At 37.2% G+C, this 16,914-nt stretch overlaps 2 protein-coding genes across 4 annotated transcripts in view; both read right to left on the bottom strand.

The window, feature by feature from the left end:
• Positions 1 to 122: 122 nt before the first annotated feature.
• On the bottom strand, positions 123 to 5,833 carry LOC122147233 (sialin-like). Its single transcript, XM_042768973.1, has 11 exons — positions 5,676 to 5,833; positions 4,234 to 4,421; positions 3,648 to 3,881; positions 3,447 to 3,534; positions 3,279 to 3,365; positions 3,026 to 3,144; positions 2,736 to 2,897; positions 1,839 to 1,971; positions 1,549 to 1,696; positions 1,322 to 1,412; positions 123 to 979 (listed from the first exon to the last, which is right to left on the bottom strand). Exons 1-11 carry the CDS (start codon positions 5,761 to 5,763, stop codon positions 848 to 850), a joined length of 1,470 nt encoding a protein of 489 aa, XP_042624907.1. The 5' UTR covers positions 5,764 to 5,833; the 3' UTR covers positions 123 to 847.
• Positions 5,834 to 6,862: 1,029 nt separating this feature from the next.
• Positions 6,863 to 16,914, bottom strand: part of rin2a (Ras and Rab interactor 2a) — a 34,299-nt gene continuing 24,247 nt past the window's right edge. For 2 of the 3 annotated variants that reach the window (XM_042768963.1, XM_042768964.1), the window contains 5 exons: positions 13,444 to 14,703; positions 9,320 to 9,628; positions 9,067 to 9,198; positions 8,767 to 8,951; positions 6,863 to 8,656 (listed from right to left, as the gene is read on the bottom strand). In XM_042768963.1, coding sequence (XP_042624897.1) covers positions 8,339 to 8,656; positions 8,767 to 8,951; positions 9,067 to 9,198; positions 9,320 to 9,628; positions 13,444 to 14,703 — 2,204 coding nt within the window. In that variant the 3' untranslated portion in view covers positions 6,863 to 8,338. The remainder of the gene's footprint in view (positions 8,657 to 8,766; positions 8,952 to 9,066; positions 9,199 to 9,319; positions 9,629 to 13,443; positions 14,704 to 16,914) is intronic. The other variant, XM_042768962.1, reaches the window with a different exon arrangement.

Below are 16,914 nucleotides of genomic sequence, written 5' to 3'. Positions count from 1 at the left end.
CTGCTGCGATGGTTTCAAAAGTGATGCAATTAATTATTCGATGAAAATGTTGGTCTCAAGCAGAATGGAAAAAAAAGAGGTCCAAGCTGAATTTATAAATGAATAAATGCACGTCAAGAAAATAAACGACTGATAATTTTATTAGATATTTATTTGACAGGCGTTGATGCATGTTTTGTAGCATCTTGGCATTGACAAATTTTGTAACATACAGTGTTTACACAGATTTATTCATTTTGTTTCACTTAGTAGCGACTGCACAAAACAGAATAAAATAGAAAATGTAAACATAAATCAGTTATAGTGTACAAAAAGTCTAAAACGTAACAACCAGACATTATTTAAACGATAATTCCCCTTAAGGCTTGTTGCTTGAGCTTGGGTAAGGCATGTTGTGCTATAGGCATACAATAAAGCATATTTAATTGGGACGTTAATCGCAAAAGATTACAATTCCTTAGAGTCATTTTATTAGAGTTTACAAGACTCGGCTCACAAGAGTGAATTATTCTGCAGTGGTCGTGTGATCAAAAATTTTAACTCCTTACCATGACTGGATGTACCATAAAGATACATGTTTATTATTCCCTTCATTATCGCACCTTTGTTTAAAAAATAAAATAAAATACAATTTAAAAAAAATAGTCTGGAAAAACTACATGTATAACAAATACAGATATTACCGATAAAAAAATACCAAAAATCATGGTGGATTGTGCAATCAACATTGTATTGTGCAATATTCATTAGTTTGCACACCATATGTAACTACTGCTAAGATCTCTGTAGAATTTACAATAGGTACTTCCCTTCTGGCTTTTTGGTAATGGCTAATGACTGAAGTGTTTCATCGGATCTGTATTCTCTGGACAGCCCAAGGCTGGACTGTGCCCTTGCCAAAAATTGTGAAGAATACAGCTCCAAATATATTGATTGCTGCAGAGATGTAGAAGACAATTTGCCACTCTGGAATGGTGTTCTAGATTAAAACAAGATATTTAAGCATTTGTTACTTCATTATCACAAATGTGAAAAATGGATTTCTCTCGAAAATAAGCATTTAATGTTTGCATTTATGTATAACAAACATATGACTGTCCACACTTCAGTGACAGGCGTAGTATTAAAATAAATAAATAACTCTCTCACAGCACCTTTCTGACTTTTTTGCAGCCCATGTCACTATGTAATAGTCTTCGCATAAAAAAAATAATAATTATATATATATATATATATATATATATATATATATATATATATATATATATATATATATATATATATATATATATATACTTAAATGCAATAAATTGTAACTTACAGATTTGGTCAGGGATCTTGCTATTACAGGGCCCACCATGCCAGGTATAGTGGCAAATGAGTTTGTGATCCCAAGCAATATCCCAGCATATCTGTGAAGAAAAAGAAGAAGAAGAAGAAAAGAAAACATTTAAAAAAAATTATATATGAAAGTAAAGGGGTTTCATATATGTACAGTTGTCCTAAACCATAAAACTTGTATTATTGCCAAAAAAAGCCTTGTCTTACGAGGGAGCAATGTCCAAATGGTTGATGTTAAATCCAGAGGCTGAAATGCCCCCTAGAGAGGAAGAGAGGGTGAGGAAGGCTATAGCCAAGACATAGTTACAGCCAGTGTAGCCAGCAGCTATGAGGAAGACGGCTGGTCCCACCATTCCTGGACACATTCAAAACAGACACACTGATTTACTCCAAGCATTAACAGACTTCACATCACCAGTTCAATCATCCCATCAATATTTACAAATAAGCACTGTTCAAAATTAAAACTAAGTAGAAAGCGTCTACGAATTCCTTACCTACTATAGTGAATGCCTTACGCACAATTACAGTGCGGATAAGATATTTCTCTCTCAGGAGGTCTGCCAGCTGTCCACCCAGCAAAGCCAGCAACCAACAACCAAGGTAGGGCAAAGCCGAGAGCATTCCATTCTGAGAAGGACACAGTGAGTTCGCACTTACTAAACGGCAAAGGGGCCTTATGATGAGAGTCAGTGATTATTCTCAGATGACCTATTTTTATATTAAACACACTACTGTTCAAAAGTTTGGGATAGGTACTTTTTTTTTAAGAAATTAATACTTTTATTTATTTTATTTATTATGAATCAATTTGATTAAAAGTGTCAGTGAGGACATGTATAATGTTAGAAAAGATTTTTATTTAAAATGAGTGCTGTTCTTTTGAACTTTCTATTCATCAAGAGTTTCCATAAAAAAAACGTTTTTGAACTACAAATCAGCATATTAAAATGATTTCTAAAGGATCATGTGACACTGAATGGCTGCTGAAAATTCAGCTTTGCTATCACAGGAATAAATTATGTTTTAAAATATTTTAAAACAGAAAGTAGTTATTTTATACTGTAATTATCTTTTAGAATATTGAATATTACTCTTTTTCTATATTTTGATAAAATAAATGCAGTCTTGGCTAGCATAAGATATTTCTTTCATGTATATAGAGATAGATAGATATTAACTCTTACCAAACTCTACATGGAATACACTATTTTTATTTTGGAGGATGAAGAGAAGTCAAAGCAAAAAAGATCTTAAATATCACAAATGTATAATAACCTTCATCATTAGTTTACAAAGCATTCAAAACATTAAAATAAATTTGGTAAAAATACAAATTCTTCTGATAATAATAATAATAAAAAAAAGACATGTCAGCCCTGCTTTGCACTCACCTGCTGGATGCTGAATCCGAGTATATCATTCATGTAGGTGGGTAAGAGAGTCAGCAGAGTGTAAAATGTCCAGTTATAAGAGAAGTGTGCCACAACTATGGCCCATAATGGCAAAGACTTGAGAATTGATGTCCATGGGATGTAATCTGTGGTTGGGGACAACTGCAGCAGGAAATGGCACATTTTAATACAAACAAACAATTAACGAGTCAAACATTATCTGGTTTGAGCAAAAATATATATCAACTTAAAGACAGACACTGTATGATGATCACTGTAACGTTGCCTACTTCATTTTTTAAAGATGCCATTATGTAGGTCTTCTCATCCTCTGATATCCTTTTGTGGAAGCTGGGACTGTTACTGACAAAGTAAGCCCAAAGGACAAACCAAAGAAGTCCAACAGCTCCTATGATTTATAAAGAAACCAAATAAAGTGTACATTTAGAATGCACTAAGAGGAAAGTCTGTGAAAGCATCTTTAGCATTACATTTCATGCTGCACACAGTTCACCTTTAAATGCGTAGTATAATGAAACGTACCAAATATATAAAAGACATATGTCCAGTCTAGGTAAAAACATATCTGGCCACACAGAGGAAGGGCTACTACAGTTCCCAGCTGAGCACCTGTAAGCGGAAAGAAAAAAATAAATAATAGTACAAACACACAAAAACTTGAGTAGACTGTTACAAATCAAACCAGGGCACCTGTGTATGAGATAGTGAGCAGTCGACTTCTCTCCAGAGGTGGTGCCCATGATGCCCACATCGCATGCATAGCAGGATATGACACTCCCTGAAAGCACAAGAATAACTTTTTAAGACTTTTATTTTCCAAAATGAATAACACCTATATCATCTATGGCAACAATAAAACATTGTATTGCAGGTAATGAGTTTTGAGGTTACCTCCCCAATGCCTTCCAACACCCTGACAGCGATGAGGTAACCAGCTCCCAGATCTGCGGCTACTGGAGTCAGCAGGGTGAAGATCACAGTGCAAAGGATGCCGATACCAAAGAGCCACTTGGCACCATACTTACGTGCCAAGTAGCCACCTGGTATCTGAGTAAGTATGTATCCATAGAAAAAAGAGCCCAGGATCCAGCCCTGAGTCTCTGAATCCCAGTCATACACACTGGCCTGTTGAGACATTGAACTAAATATGATAATGCTTCTGAAAGATCATGTGGGCTTAAATTATTCAAAATGTGCACTATGACTGTACATTAAAAAAAAAAAAAAAAAACTGTAAAAACTCTTTTCATTTCAAAATGAGAGTTTGAGAAAATATGTGACATTGTTAAAAAAAAAAGTATTTATTTAAAATTGTTTTTTGTTTTTCATAAATTGAAAGAAATGTAACTTAATTTGATTAAATATATGGAAATCTGTAAAAATGCTAAATATATATATATATATATAAAAAAAAAAAAATTAAAACAAGAGGCGTTTGCATATGTAATATGTGAGACCATAAATTAGATGCTCTTACACTGTGATTGCTTTTGGGCACTGGGATGCTATGATGAGGGCAGACGGAGGAACTGTTGTTGACACTGGACCTGTTTTTCACCATGTCCACCATTGCCACACTAAGGTTCACCCTGAGGGCATATGCCACAAAGAAGCCATAACAGGACAAAAAGGCCAAACCGTATCGCGAGGAGCAGCAAGCAGGAGCTGGAACAACAAACAGCAGAAATCACTGTCAAACAGTGGTTAAAGGATTCTCTCAAAATGTCTGTCATCATTTACTCACACTCATGTTGTTCTAAACCTTTAGGACTTTTTGTAACTGAGTGGTAAATGTAAACGTCAATGTAATGTGGTGAGATAAAAAAAAAGATCTTTCCCGGCATGCCACACCCAAAACATGCAGCACAACCAGTGTACTCTTAATTACGAGAAAAAGACACTCTTCCAGATTCAATCATTCAAAAAGAAGCACGATCTTACAGGTGTGAATCAGTCTGCTGAATCGTTCACTGACTGAACACACTGAATCTTTTTATAACCTTTAAAACCACTTTAAATAACAGACATTGTCATTGTTAAACACAAACACAATAAATTCAAGCAGCCTGAATTGAAAGAGAAATAAATATAAAATATTTTAAAAATAAGAACAAAATTACATACAAATCCTAAAATAAATACATGAGCAAAGTATAACATAAATTAAATTAAACTTAATTTATATTGCAAATACCTGTACATTTTTGATGTCTTTCTTTTAACAGATTCTTAAAGACTGAAAATAAATTTTCATTCAAATCATTCACTTATTGAGCTACAAATTATGATTTTGTTCGATAGATTCTATAATGATCTGTATCATTATTACTAACACATTGTTCACAAAACATGTATTACATTTTTAAATAATAATAATAATAATATATTGATCATATTCTAACAAAATATTAAGACATTTGAAATGAACATATTATGTTTTTACAGTTATAACTAGAGTTACTATAGTGTAGTATCAGGCGGAAACAAGTTATGACAGTATATTTTTAGGGCAGCTAGCTGCATGACCAATGCACTTCCTCCTTCACGTGCCTGGATGTTTTGAAGAAGCTCTTGAATTATTGATGTAGACTGCATCAAATGCTGCGTCAATTATATCACACTCAAATAAAGAGATGAACTCTGCACTTTTGGGATGACTGAATAACTGAGACATCTTAAGAATACTATAAACCAATAAGAAGAATCTCAAAACACGCTGTTCTAGCAAATTACAAGTTTACAATGCAGCTGAACATCGTCAGTTAAGCACAACAATTACAACTGCATTTTCAAATGTGTTATTACTTTGTAAGTAAGTTACTAATATTATGGCACGGATGGTACCAGCGCGCTTTTTACGTGGCATGTTGTAAATCTGCATAAATACATAATAGGCATTCATAGTTAATGTCCGGCTACCTTTCTGAACTTCTCCGGTGTCTTTCCGGCGTAGTAAAGGCTGGACATGATCTTCAGTTTCTGAGTCTGACGCTGAATGCTCCATCATCTTCAGCGGCTGCTCTCCGGTCGTCTGACCAGAAGCACAACAACACACTCTGAATGCGGAAGCCGCGTTTCACCGTCAGCAAAAATACATACCATAATAAAAGTCCCGTGGTCACCTGACCTCTACTGATCGTACTAAAAAAAAATAAAGATCAAAGAAAACTGAAAAATTACATTATATTAATAATAATTGTTTTTTGAATATTATCTAATATTCAGAATATTATAATGATTTCTGAAGGATCGTGTGCCACTGAAGACTGGATTAATGATGCTAAAAAAATCAGCTTTGAAATCACAGGAATAAATTACATTTTTAAATATATTCAAAAAGAAAGCAGTTATTTTAAATAGTAAAAATATTTTACAATATTACAGCTTTTGATATTCTGTAAATAAATGCAGGTTTAGTGAGCAGAAGAGAATTTATTAAAAATCTTACTGTTCAAAAACTTTTGACTAGTAGTGTATGTATAAACATTTTCCCATGAAATATTTATTAATGTGGCCTTTTTATATTAAACTATGATTGTTCATGGTTTAATCATTGACAGACTGTTGTTTTTAAGGATCCATTACCAAAAAGATTTTGTGTTTTTTTTTTTTTTTTTTTGGAATTTGTGAGCTTTATATATTATTGCAATAATTATCCACTATGAGGGGCTAAAGTATTACAGCAGTCAATGCTTTAAGGAAATTCAATTCTAGTCTAAATCAGCAAGATTCAGTTCTCTTTTAAGATCTTCATTAGTATAATTATGTATTAATTTTTTCACAGTGAGCTTTTAAATGCTACATTTTACTGTAAGTTCAACACATGCATTATATAAATATAAATAAAAAATTTTTTGGGGGGGTGATGTAAAGCTGCTTTGAAATAATAATCCTCACTTATGGAAGACAATGAGGAAACTCCTAATAGGAGCCTTCTAATGGTTTCGATTTATGTGGAATCAGTAATTTGGGAAGTACAAGCCCTCATGCCGATGAAGTAGAAACTATTTACCTATTCCAAGAAAGGAACTGGCAGGGTACCCAACCACCCGCTAATGAAGAAAAGGCTAAGATTTGTGGAAGCTTGTAACAAAAATTGACAGAGATGACAATGTTCAACATCAATTTATTGTGTGCAAAGAGTACATTAAAAAAAGGCAAATATGAAGAACTGACTACAGAATGAGGATGAGCTTTCCTCCGAATGAATACACAATATTTTTGAATCATGACTTTTTAAATCTGTGAAAATTCCTGCACAGATTTCATATAAATATGTATACATTTAACAAACTTAAAATATCTTGTTAAAATACATTTCACAACTTGAAACATATAGTTTGTGTTTCAGATGTGACTAGTGTTTCTATATCATCGTTACATGAAATAAGAGCATTTCAGCACCCTGGTCTCTCAAAAAAAAAAAAAAACAATGCCCCGAGTTTACATAAAACCATGCAAACATAAAGTACATTAGTAGAACATGAAATACTTGGTAAGTTATTGCAGAGGTTATGAGTATAGTTATGAATGTTAAAGAACTAATCTCCTCTATGTTACTATGTTATCCATCTAGCTATTCACTGATAGCACTTTACAGTGACACAAAAAACATTTCTGTTCATTGATATTTTCTACAAATGACTATTAACTTACTTAAAACATCCATGTCCTTTTTATATTCTTTCTTACTTTACACAGATCTTTCCATTTGTCCTACTTGCCAAAAGCCCTTTGTCTGCAGGTCAAAACCAAAATCAATACAACAGAGATGCAGATTACCACAAGCAGTAGTAGTACAGTATTTTAGAACTAAACCCCACCATTTCTACCATCTCCATTACTACTAATGACTTTAACAAAACTTAATGATCACAATCCATACAAAAACATTACAATAAAACTTCACCGGCAACAATGCCTGGTTCTTTAATTGGTCTTATCATCACAGATATACTGTACATGCAATATTATAACAAAAAAAACATATATAAAAAGAATGCAGTTTACCAGCAACTGCCAAAAAAACAATTGTCCACAATGTCCTTAGGGACTGAGATGTCCATGTTACGAATGCTGAAGTAAGGAACTTTCTAAAAGTCTTCACCTCAATGCAGTCATACAAAGAAATGCCACAGTCTCTCAGCCTGGCGAGGACTAGGAGACAGGAGAGTTATGTAGAGCTTTGGGAAAGAGGAAGGCACAATTTTGGAGCATATTCAATAAACGTGCAAAGTCTACCCATAAACACTAAAATGCAGCTGTTTCTCTGCGAACCTGAATGTGTTTGAACATTCATGAAGAAATAAACAGGCATATTGTAACATTTGCAGTTCGGGTACAGCTATTCTCTCGTGATGGCCTCGTGCCACTTCCCAAAACGTTTTGAAAATAGTGAAGACGGAGCATAAAAACCGCTGCATCTGTCAGACACATACTTCCTTCCCCATTTCCCTCTAAGCACATTTCCCGCTTCCCTCCAGCTTTTTTCAAAACAATGCAGACGTTAGCAGTGTTCCTAAGGAAGGAGATGAATAAAGAAGGAGTTTCGAGAGGACCCAGTGGAAACCGGGTTTGCTCTCTCAGTTGGGTGAAGTGTTGTTGTTGAGTTGGTCTGAAGTGACAGTGAGGTTTTGGATTTGGCGGTACACAAAGTAGAAGAGTTGTGGCTGTGGGCGGCTGTGCAGTTCGGCCTTGATCCTCTGCGGGTGAGTGTCCGGGGCCAGCTGCTGTGAGGTTTCATCCGTCAGTAGGAAAAGGGCATAGTTCTCCGGGTCCGAAATTTTAAACTTGTCTGCGCATTTCTGACACACATCCTCCGTTGTGGAGTAAGGTTGCACGTAAAGGGTTTTGGCTGTGCAGCCACTGCTTGCATCTTGCAGCGCCACCCGCAAGTAGTTCTGAATATAGACAAGAAGAAATCTAGGTGTAAATCCCAATATATCAAGCTCGTTTAAGAACACATGTTTATTGTTTCAAGGAAGAAAAGGGAGAATAGAACTTATATGACCATGTCTAATAAGGAATTGACCTGGAAATCATCCACAGTTGGTGTGGTACGCTGAGTTGTGCGTCTACGGTGCCACTGGTGGAGTGTGTTACGGGTTTCGGAGCTCAGCACACGAGCTGCCTGGTCCTCCTGGAAGTTCTTGATGAGAGACATTGCCCCATATGCACTGGTCAGGTAATAGCCTCCTACAATCAGATTAAAAAAATGGTTTGATACCCAATGAAATGTATAATTAATAATAACTTCAGCAGTTATTGCAGTAGCCCAATAATTGTGACGAATATGCAGAACCCACTGTACCTTCTCCATGAAGCAGTGATGGGTCCAGTAACTCCATCATGTACTCTATTTCAGCGTCCAGTTGTGGCATGTCACACTGGGCCATCACATACGTCAGCATGGGCAGGAAGTCGTCTGCCCCATACATCCTCCCTGCCATTGTTACAACAAAAATCGGAATCATGAATTGAAATCAAATTATACAGAAGTATTATGATCATTTTGTGTGCAACCACACTCACGAATTTCACACAGATGCATCACGCTCATGTACCTGAGTTGCTCTCCATTATGGTGTAGATAAGCTTGCACACACTGAGCAGCAGAGACACTTTCTTCTCAGGTGAGTACATCTTGCACATGTTGTGGAACTTGTGGCGAATCTTCTCTATGGCAACTGGGTCAGGGGGCAGAGCTCCATCCACACCCATCTCCTGGGGCTGCTTGGCTTTGGCCAAAACCAGATTCTCTTTCAGCTGCTGCCAAGTCCCACTGCTCACCTGGAAGTCCCGCAAAGCGACTTCTATAACAGGCTTTAGGGGCTTCAGCACACACTTGTGCATGGCTTTCTCCAGCACCTGATCTATGGAGGAAAAAGCATGCAGCATGATTTAAAAAAAATATCCAAATGACTTTTTTATAGCCATTACACCACATATGTTTTGGAATTTGTTTTGGTGCACTCTGAAAATAGTAACAATAGAAGGCAAAGGAACAGAATAAAAATCCCCCCCAAAAAGTGAACAAAACGACTGTTGGGAAGTCTATTTGTGGATGAAATGACTGTGACCATGAGTATATTGACTGGGATGTACAACGTGGTTCGTTCCATTTCCTGCTTTAAAGGAGAATACCTGCTTATAGTATTTTTACACCTGCTTTTCCAAAACTCTTCAACATTTACAAAAAGTCTCCTGCCAGCACAAGAATCTCTGGTATGCTCACATATGACTCAGTGCAACAAGTTACGCCTTGTTACTTTGATTGTGCAAGCAGGGCTTGAAGATCATACCTAAACTGTAAAATCATCTATAAACTAGAAGAGGTGTATGTGTAACTAAAATCATCTGATCTAAAGAGCAGAACGTAAAATGCTGACAGCGCTGGTTCTGTCAGCACACTAGGCCACTGAGGGAAGCAACACCATCATAAGTGGTCTGACAACAGATATGCTCTGGCAACACTGTATACTATATATAATAGTAGTTTAAATTAATGCCATGTGTGTGTTTCCTTTCCATTTTTTGGTCTATTACTAATGTAAATTCATTACAGTGAGCAAATGTAAAAACAACATTTTATATAAATGTTTTTAAGCTAATATAAATAGCATAATGAATTGTAGGTACTGTAGGCTGTTTTCTAGAAAAACTTTGCATTATATCTATGAAAGGCTAGATGATTTCTTGTAACATGACAGTTTAGACTTTCATTTATCAGAATCATCTGACACCATCATGTGTGTCAGTATGAATCATCTGCTTGTGACGATAACAAATTGGCAAACCTGTTTTGGGAAATTATGTCATCCAAACCTGTTTTGAGATTCCAAATTACCTCAAAGTAAAACGTAAAAAGACACATAGGCTGCTTGTTGGCAGTGCTCACAATGGGGTCAAATGTTGTCTACAAGTGTCCACAACAATCGCCATGTGGAAAAAGCTTAATTTTTTTAAACAGACAATGCTACAGATATTCCTGATATTCCCACTCCATTCACAAGAAATTTTTCATCAGAAGCATAACTAATAAATTGACAGTCATAGTCATCGTGCCTTGCATCAGGGTGTTCTAGAGGTCTGACTTGAGCTCTGACATCACTTTAAAAGAATCAGCTTAGTTGCAAATGTGTTTATATGGTCGTCAGTTCCACGTGAGAGCAGATAACTCGGTAAATAAGCAAGGCTCCTCTCACTTTTGTGAGTGATGTAGAGAGGGCAGCACAGAGCTAAAGATTTAGAGGAACTGAGCCGGTTTGTAGTTCCACTTAAGAGCTTTATTCTCTGGAAGAACCGCAGACACAGTGGAAGCAAAGAGAATGGGAGGGGTACAGATCGTTCTGATATAATATTTTACCTTATAACATAATTTAATATTTATTTTTATTAATATTAATATTAAGACTACACTGTGTTTCTATTTATGTTTGGTTATTAACTCTACTCCGTTTTATAAACAAGTAAAGGCAGCTACAATCAAAAAAAAAATCTCTTTTAAATAAAATTGTATTTATTGCCTACTTTAACTCTATAGGATGTCAATTGTGCCAGACAGACTTTTGAACCTATCTTCTGTGAATTTTAAACCTAATTTACATAAAAAAGAGGTGATGAATGAAATGTTTGATGCACAGCACTATTTACTTAAACAGCGCAATAGTGTAGTTTAATTTATTTGTTTTTTTTAAATAATTTATAATGTAATGTATACTGTCTTTTTCATTTTTATTATTTAGCAACCCATTAGTGAATTTGGCCTTTAATAAGGATGTCATTTGGACAGCAGGACAACAGGAAACCATAGTGTTGATGGCAACAGGAATGCTACAGGAATGTGGTTCAGATTAGAAACACTCATCCATCAAGGCCACCTGTACTTCCAAAGTTTGTTAACATCCCCTCAAAACAATCTCCTGTCCTCCTCAGCGTCTCTCACACTCCACGTCTGCAGTGCAGACTGGAAAATGAAGCCGCAGTGACAGGAGAAGTGAATCCACTGATGCTTCCCACACAAGTACACGTTAGTGCTTGCGTTAGGATACAAGGCCACAAAGCACGTCACAGCACAGAACAAAAGGCACACACAAACTAAACCAGACAAAGAGACCAAATAAAATCCCCCTCATAGTCTTTTGATCCCTCCACATAAATTAAGTCTTTCAGGAAGACGAATGATAACTTCACACTGAATCGCTACTCTTAGACGTGTTTTTACGGAAGTTCTTGGAATAGAGCAGAGGCACAACAACAATAAAAAAATCCTTGGCCTGAAGTAGCAACAATGAGTCTTTCCAGACACATTTCGATAAAACAGAGTGTCTTAACCCTGTTATGACTCAAAAATGAGTTAAAAGAGCAGTGACTATTCAGCTATTTAAAAATAGATCTCAGCAAAACAAAAAAACAGATAACATGAAATGTCAAAGGTCATTAACTGTGCATTCAAGCTTGTTCTTATTGCTTTTTTAAGTGACAGAATAGGATTTAGGGCAGCATAATCTTATAGCTACAGCCCTTATTGTGCTGGGCTTGTTTAAACACAACATGAACACAAAAAACTGCCAGTACACATAGGCAGCTGCATCAGGTTAGGAGCTCTGAACAAAAGCCTTTTTCTCCACATTCTTGCCTGACACTCACATACTCAATGCCTGAATCGACAAGCAAGAGGGGTTACGGTGGATCGTAGAAGAGCTATATTGGAGACACTGGCTCGTTTGGCTGAAATTCATTCTGGGAACACCTGGAAAGTGATCTATTCCTAAAAACACATAGCAGAGCAGGACTTTGTTTACAACTCGTGAGAGAGAGACAAAGGGGAGGAGGATGCTCAGGGCGATGGATGGTGCGAATTTCCTGAAGAACCAAAACAAAATCCAGCTGAGCTGAAAATCATCCATCATACTATCCATGGTAACCTGATGGAATTTCGTGATCACTAAATGTTATAGCATGTGTATCTACTGGGCTTTTACAGTTAGTATGTCGTCGTATAAAGTATGTAATTGCTTGCTACTGACTGTGAAAGACGTGTGGCCATTAAGTGCAAGATCAAGATAGTTAAGTGTCTTAATACTGCAGAGAAGTGTCAATTTAATGTGTTTAGTGCTCATTGGCCCAGTCCCAAATAGCACATTTGAAGTTTACCTGTGGTCTTGCAATGGCCACTGCATGCTTATTAAGTCCATTAGACCAAAAATGTCCAATTTCGAGACCAAAAAGCTCCCTATTTTGCAGCTTCAATGCACACTTTTGCATCAGACTACTTTTCAACAATATATGCAGCATTACAACACAAAGTGTGGACTTGGAAGAAGGCCACAAGGGCTTACTGTGGCATTTGGGACAGGGCCAAAGGTATCAATGCGAGAATTATGTAACAACACAAATCAGTGCTCACTGGAACTTTATTCAGCTAGTCGTATTTCATTAATTGTCTTTTATTAAAACAATTTAGACAGCTTGCAGTTACAGTCTTACGTATAGCAGATGCCCTAAACATACAACATACTCAATACTGTAAGCCTGCACGTCATTAAAAGATTTTTTTGTATGATATTATTGTAAACAAAAGATTTTGCACACCCCTACTTCCTTTGTATAATTATTGGCGCCAGAGCAACAATTTAGTTTCCCTTTCTTAGCACGGAACAGTTCAACTGAGGGAAGGAAGCCTTACCTATTTGATCCTCCGGGATAAGGGACTCAATTGGTGGGTCAAGCTCTGAGCTCTGCAGCAGGTAGGACTTCATCTGAGTTATGAACTGCCTGAGAGTCTGCAGCAGGTCCAAGCCTGATGTGTGGCAGCCGCAGTTCTCCTGCAGGAAGCTCACATAGTCCTGCACCAGGCAGCCAAAGTAAGTCCCTTTATCCCTGGACTGCTCAACAATCTTCCGAATAGCTCTCTTCTCGGGTGTCATCAGAGAATTGAGAACGCCACTCATCTTGCGCAAATGTCCTCTCAGTGCTCGCGGCAGCACAAACGTACCAGCGCCATTCTGCTTCTTTGACTTGAAGGGTGGTGGCACCTCCTGGTCGCTCTCCAAGTTGATTCCATCGTCTTCTTCCTCTTCTTCCTCCTCCAGGCTGCTGTCACCAGAGGGCCGCTCGGTTCTGGAGGGACTGGCCTCTATGGGCAGCGAGAAGCTGTGGGTGAAGTCGAGTGAGTCTGAGGACGAGGTGGAAATGCTGATATCGCTCAGACGCTCTCGTCCACTGGAGCAGTGCTCATCCATGGGGCTGCCGTTCTCCAGGGCGGTGGAGTTGCGTGAGGACAGCTTGGCCAGGCTCCAAGACACAGCTTCCTCAATGGTCTGGTCATCCAGGGCCATATGGCAGCGGAGGCCATCAGCATCAAGCAGACCAGAGGAATTCTTACTGCGGGATGAGGGCACCAGGATGGGTTTACTGAACTTTTTGGGTGGGGAGGATGAGGGTGATAAGGAACTAAAGGATGATCCCAACCTCCCCAGCAGGCTGCTCTTTTCCTGAGACATTTTCATCCAACAGACTGTCTCAGGCATGGTCTTCTGTTTGCGAAGAACTGCTGATCTGACGGAGGCAAAGCGGGGAGGTGGGGGCCGAGGTGGCGGTGATCTCTCGCTATTGGATCTGCTCACACTTGCGTGTGATTTGTTTTGAGAGCTTTTTGCACGGCAAAAGACGCTGTCTTCCCTGTTCTGCCGATTTGTGTTTCCCGGGGATGATTCTCGGATTTTAGGTGAAGGTTTGGTTTGGTGTGTCTGCAGGAACAGGGGATTGATGAAGCACAGTGCTCCGTTGGATTGACTGCATTCAAGTTCAGAAGGGGTCCGAGTGAATGGAATGGCCGGAACTCTTGGGGATAACCACTGTTTCAGTCTTTGTTGTGCGATTTCACAAACCTTCTCCCCAGACACGGAAGACTTCCTCTTATTGCACAGTTCAGAGTCCCAGAAACCTGCATGAAGACAACACAATGAGGCTCCATTTGAATAAAAAACATTAAATTTGGATTTAAAAAAAATAAAGAAATTGAAATTTAGCTCATCCTCTAAATTCACTGAACTAATAAGGCATTTAACAATAAGACAGCTGAATCATAATTTTTATGCAGTCACAGAAATGTATTACAGAACAAATAAATAAAAGAGGAAGTCATTTCAGAGAGTTCCAGATATCAAGTTACAATTTCAAGCGACTGACAAATAAGCTTAAGAACATCAATAGACACTCTAGATAATGTTTCTGAAAGGGTTATCCTACAAGTTCAAGCACTGGCATTCTGAACACAGGGACACAATATAGTGGGCGCAAACACAAAGCACAAAATTCCATGACAGAAACTATGGAGGAAAACAAAACTAAACAAAGTGACAAAATCCTTAAACAAATGAGACAAGAACAGGAGAATTAAACTTACGCTAATAATCATCAAATCTTTTCTTCAGACTGCTTGTAAATAGTTGGAGCACAAAAGTTTACACGTCTACACTCCATGCAGCGACACTTGCTGTCTGAGTTGTGAGTGCTAGAGTAGTGCTGATACCCACACAGTGAATGGTGTGAGTCATGTATGCTGATGAGGAGGTGGGAGGAGGACAGGCACTGGAGCTCTCTGTTCCTCCTCTTTTACTGCACACTCGGTCATACTAAACGCCACCCCTTCTGATGCAATACAAGAGAATGACTTTTCTTTGTTTTGGTTATGTGATCTCGAATTTCCAGAAAAGCTAATACTTTTTACTTTGATCATGTTCCAGTTTTTGGGAATCAACATAACTATATATATGAAATAAAATCAATAAACAGCAGGGGAAGCTGTCCCCCTCAAGAATAATGTGTGAATTCATTTACTAATAAATTGTAACTTTTTTTAATTAAGTTTAGCATGTACAGGATAATGCATCATTATGCATCAATAATAATAATAAACTGGAATCAATCACACAAATGCTGATGTCCTGGTAAAATATTGAAATAAAAAACATAACCATTTAATAAATGTGCTGAGATGGGATTCAGTGACATCTATGGTCAGGAGGAAAATTAACATTGCCCTTTTTTTCTACAGAGACATGTATGTTGCCTTTGCAAAGGTAAGAAAAATATTCACATTTATTCATTCAGCAGACCCATTAATCCAAAGTGAAATACTTAACTCAAGTGATTTATACTGAGGTGACAGTAACATAAAAAGTGCTGCAATACCAAACTGCAAAAATTGCCAAGAAAGCTACAACAGAAAAATAGGTGTGACAGGAAATCTGATCACTATAAAACTAGTTTTTTGTTTTCTTGATAAATTTTAGCCATCTCTTAAATGATGGCATCTGAGATAAGAGCGGGAAGCATTTGCGTCACTTGGATCAGTTCTGCCGAAGTGACACCTGTGCAGGAGTGGAATAACTGGAAACCTCCACCTGTGTATACAATAGTACTTTTTGTCTCTTCTTTTTTCTTTCACTCTCTGTAAGCAAACTTCAAATGCTATATTATGTTATACAGACTTTGTCTCATCGGCTGTCATTCTCAACTCTTCTCTTGTCCTCAATTCACCCCCAGTGTCCCAGTCATTATAGTCAGTCAATGAGCAGCTGGAATTTTGTCTTGGTGGATTTTCTCTTGGAAATGATCCTAGTATGGAGGTACCACACCCATCACTGCTCTCAGCTTTACTCTGTACGGCCATTTCAGTATTCATTACTGCCTAACCGTATTATTACAGGCGGCATTCTTTAACAGAGAAGATCCTTTACCTGCCAAGATGTACTTTGTCACACCTATCCCTTTCAGACTCCCTGGTCTTCCTGAGGAAAATATGTTCCCTTCAGAGTTTTCAAGTATGTAATTTCACAAAACTAAAAGATCATCCTTTTTAAAAGCTATTGTATTTCTCTTTCAAAAAATGCCCCTAAACAAGTAATTTACTCATTTCATATTCAGATTATGATATATGAAAAAAGTCATGTTAAAATAAAATCTAAAGCTTTTTACCTCAAGTCAAACTATTCCACCATATAATTAAATAAAGCTACAGGGATTTATTTATTTATTTATTTATTGTAATGAATCTAATAATCTCTGCTGAAAAACAAAACCACAACAGTTTTGTTTTCAAGATTTCATATGTCTCAGTACAGGAATGTTATACTGTACAGTAAATTAGTAA

The sequence above is a fragment of the Cyprinus carpio genome, chromosome A13 (assembly GCF_018340385.1).
Source record: "Cyprinus carpio isolate SPL01 chromosome A13, ASM1834038v1, whole genome shotgun sequence".
NCBI lineage: Eukaryota > Metazoa > Chordata > Actinopteri > Cypriniformes > Cyprinidae > Cyprinus > Cyprinus carpio.
This window is presented reverse-complemented; position numbering and strand designations above follow the sequence as displayed.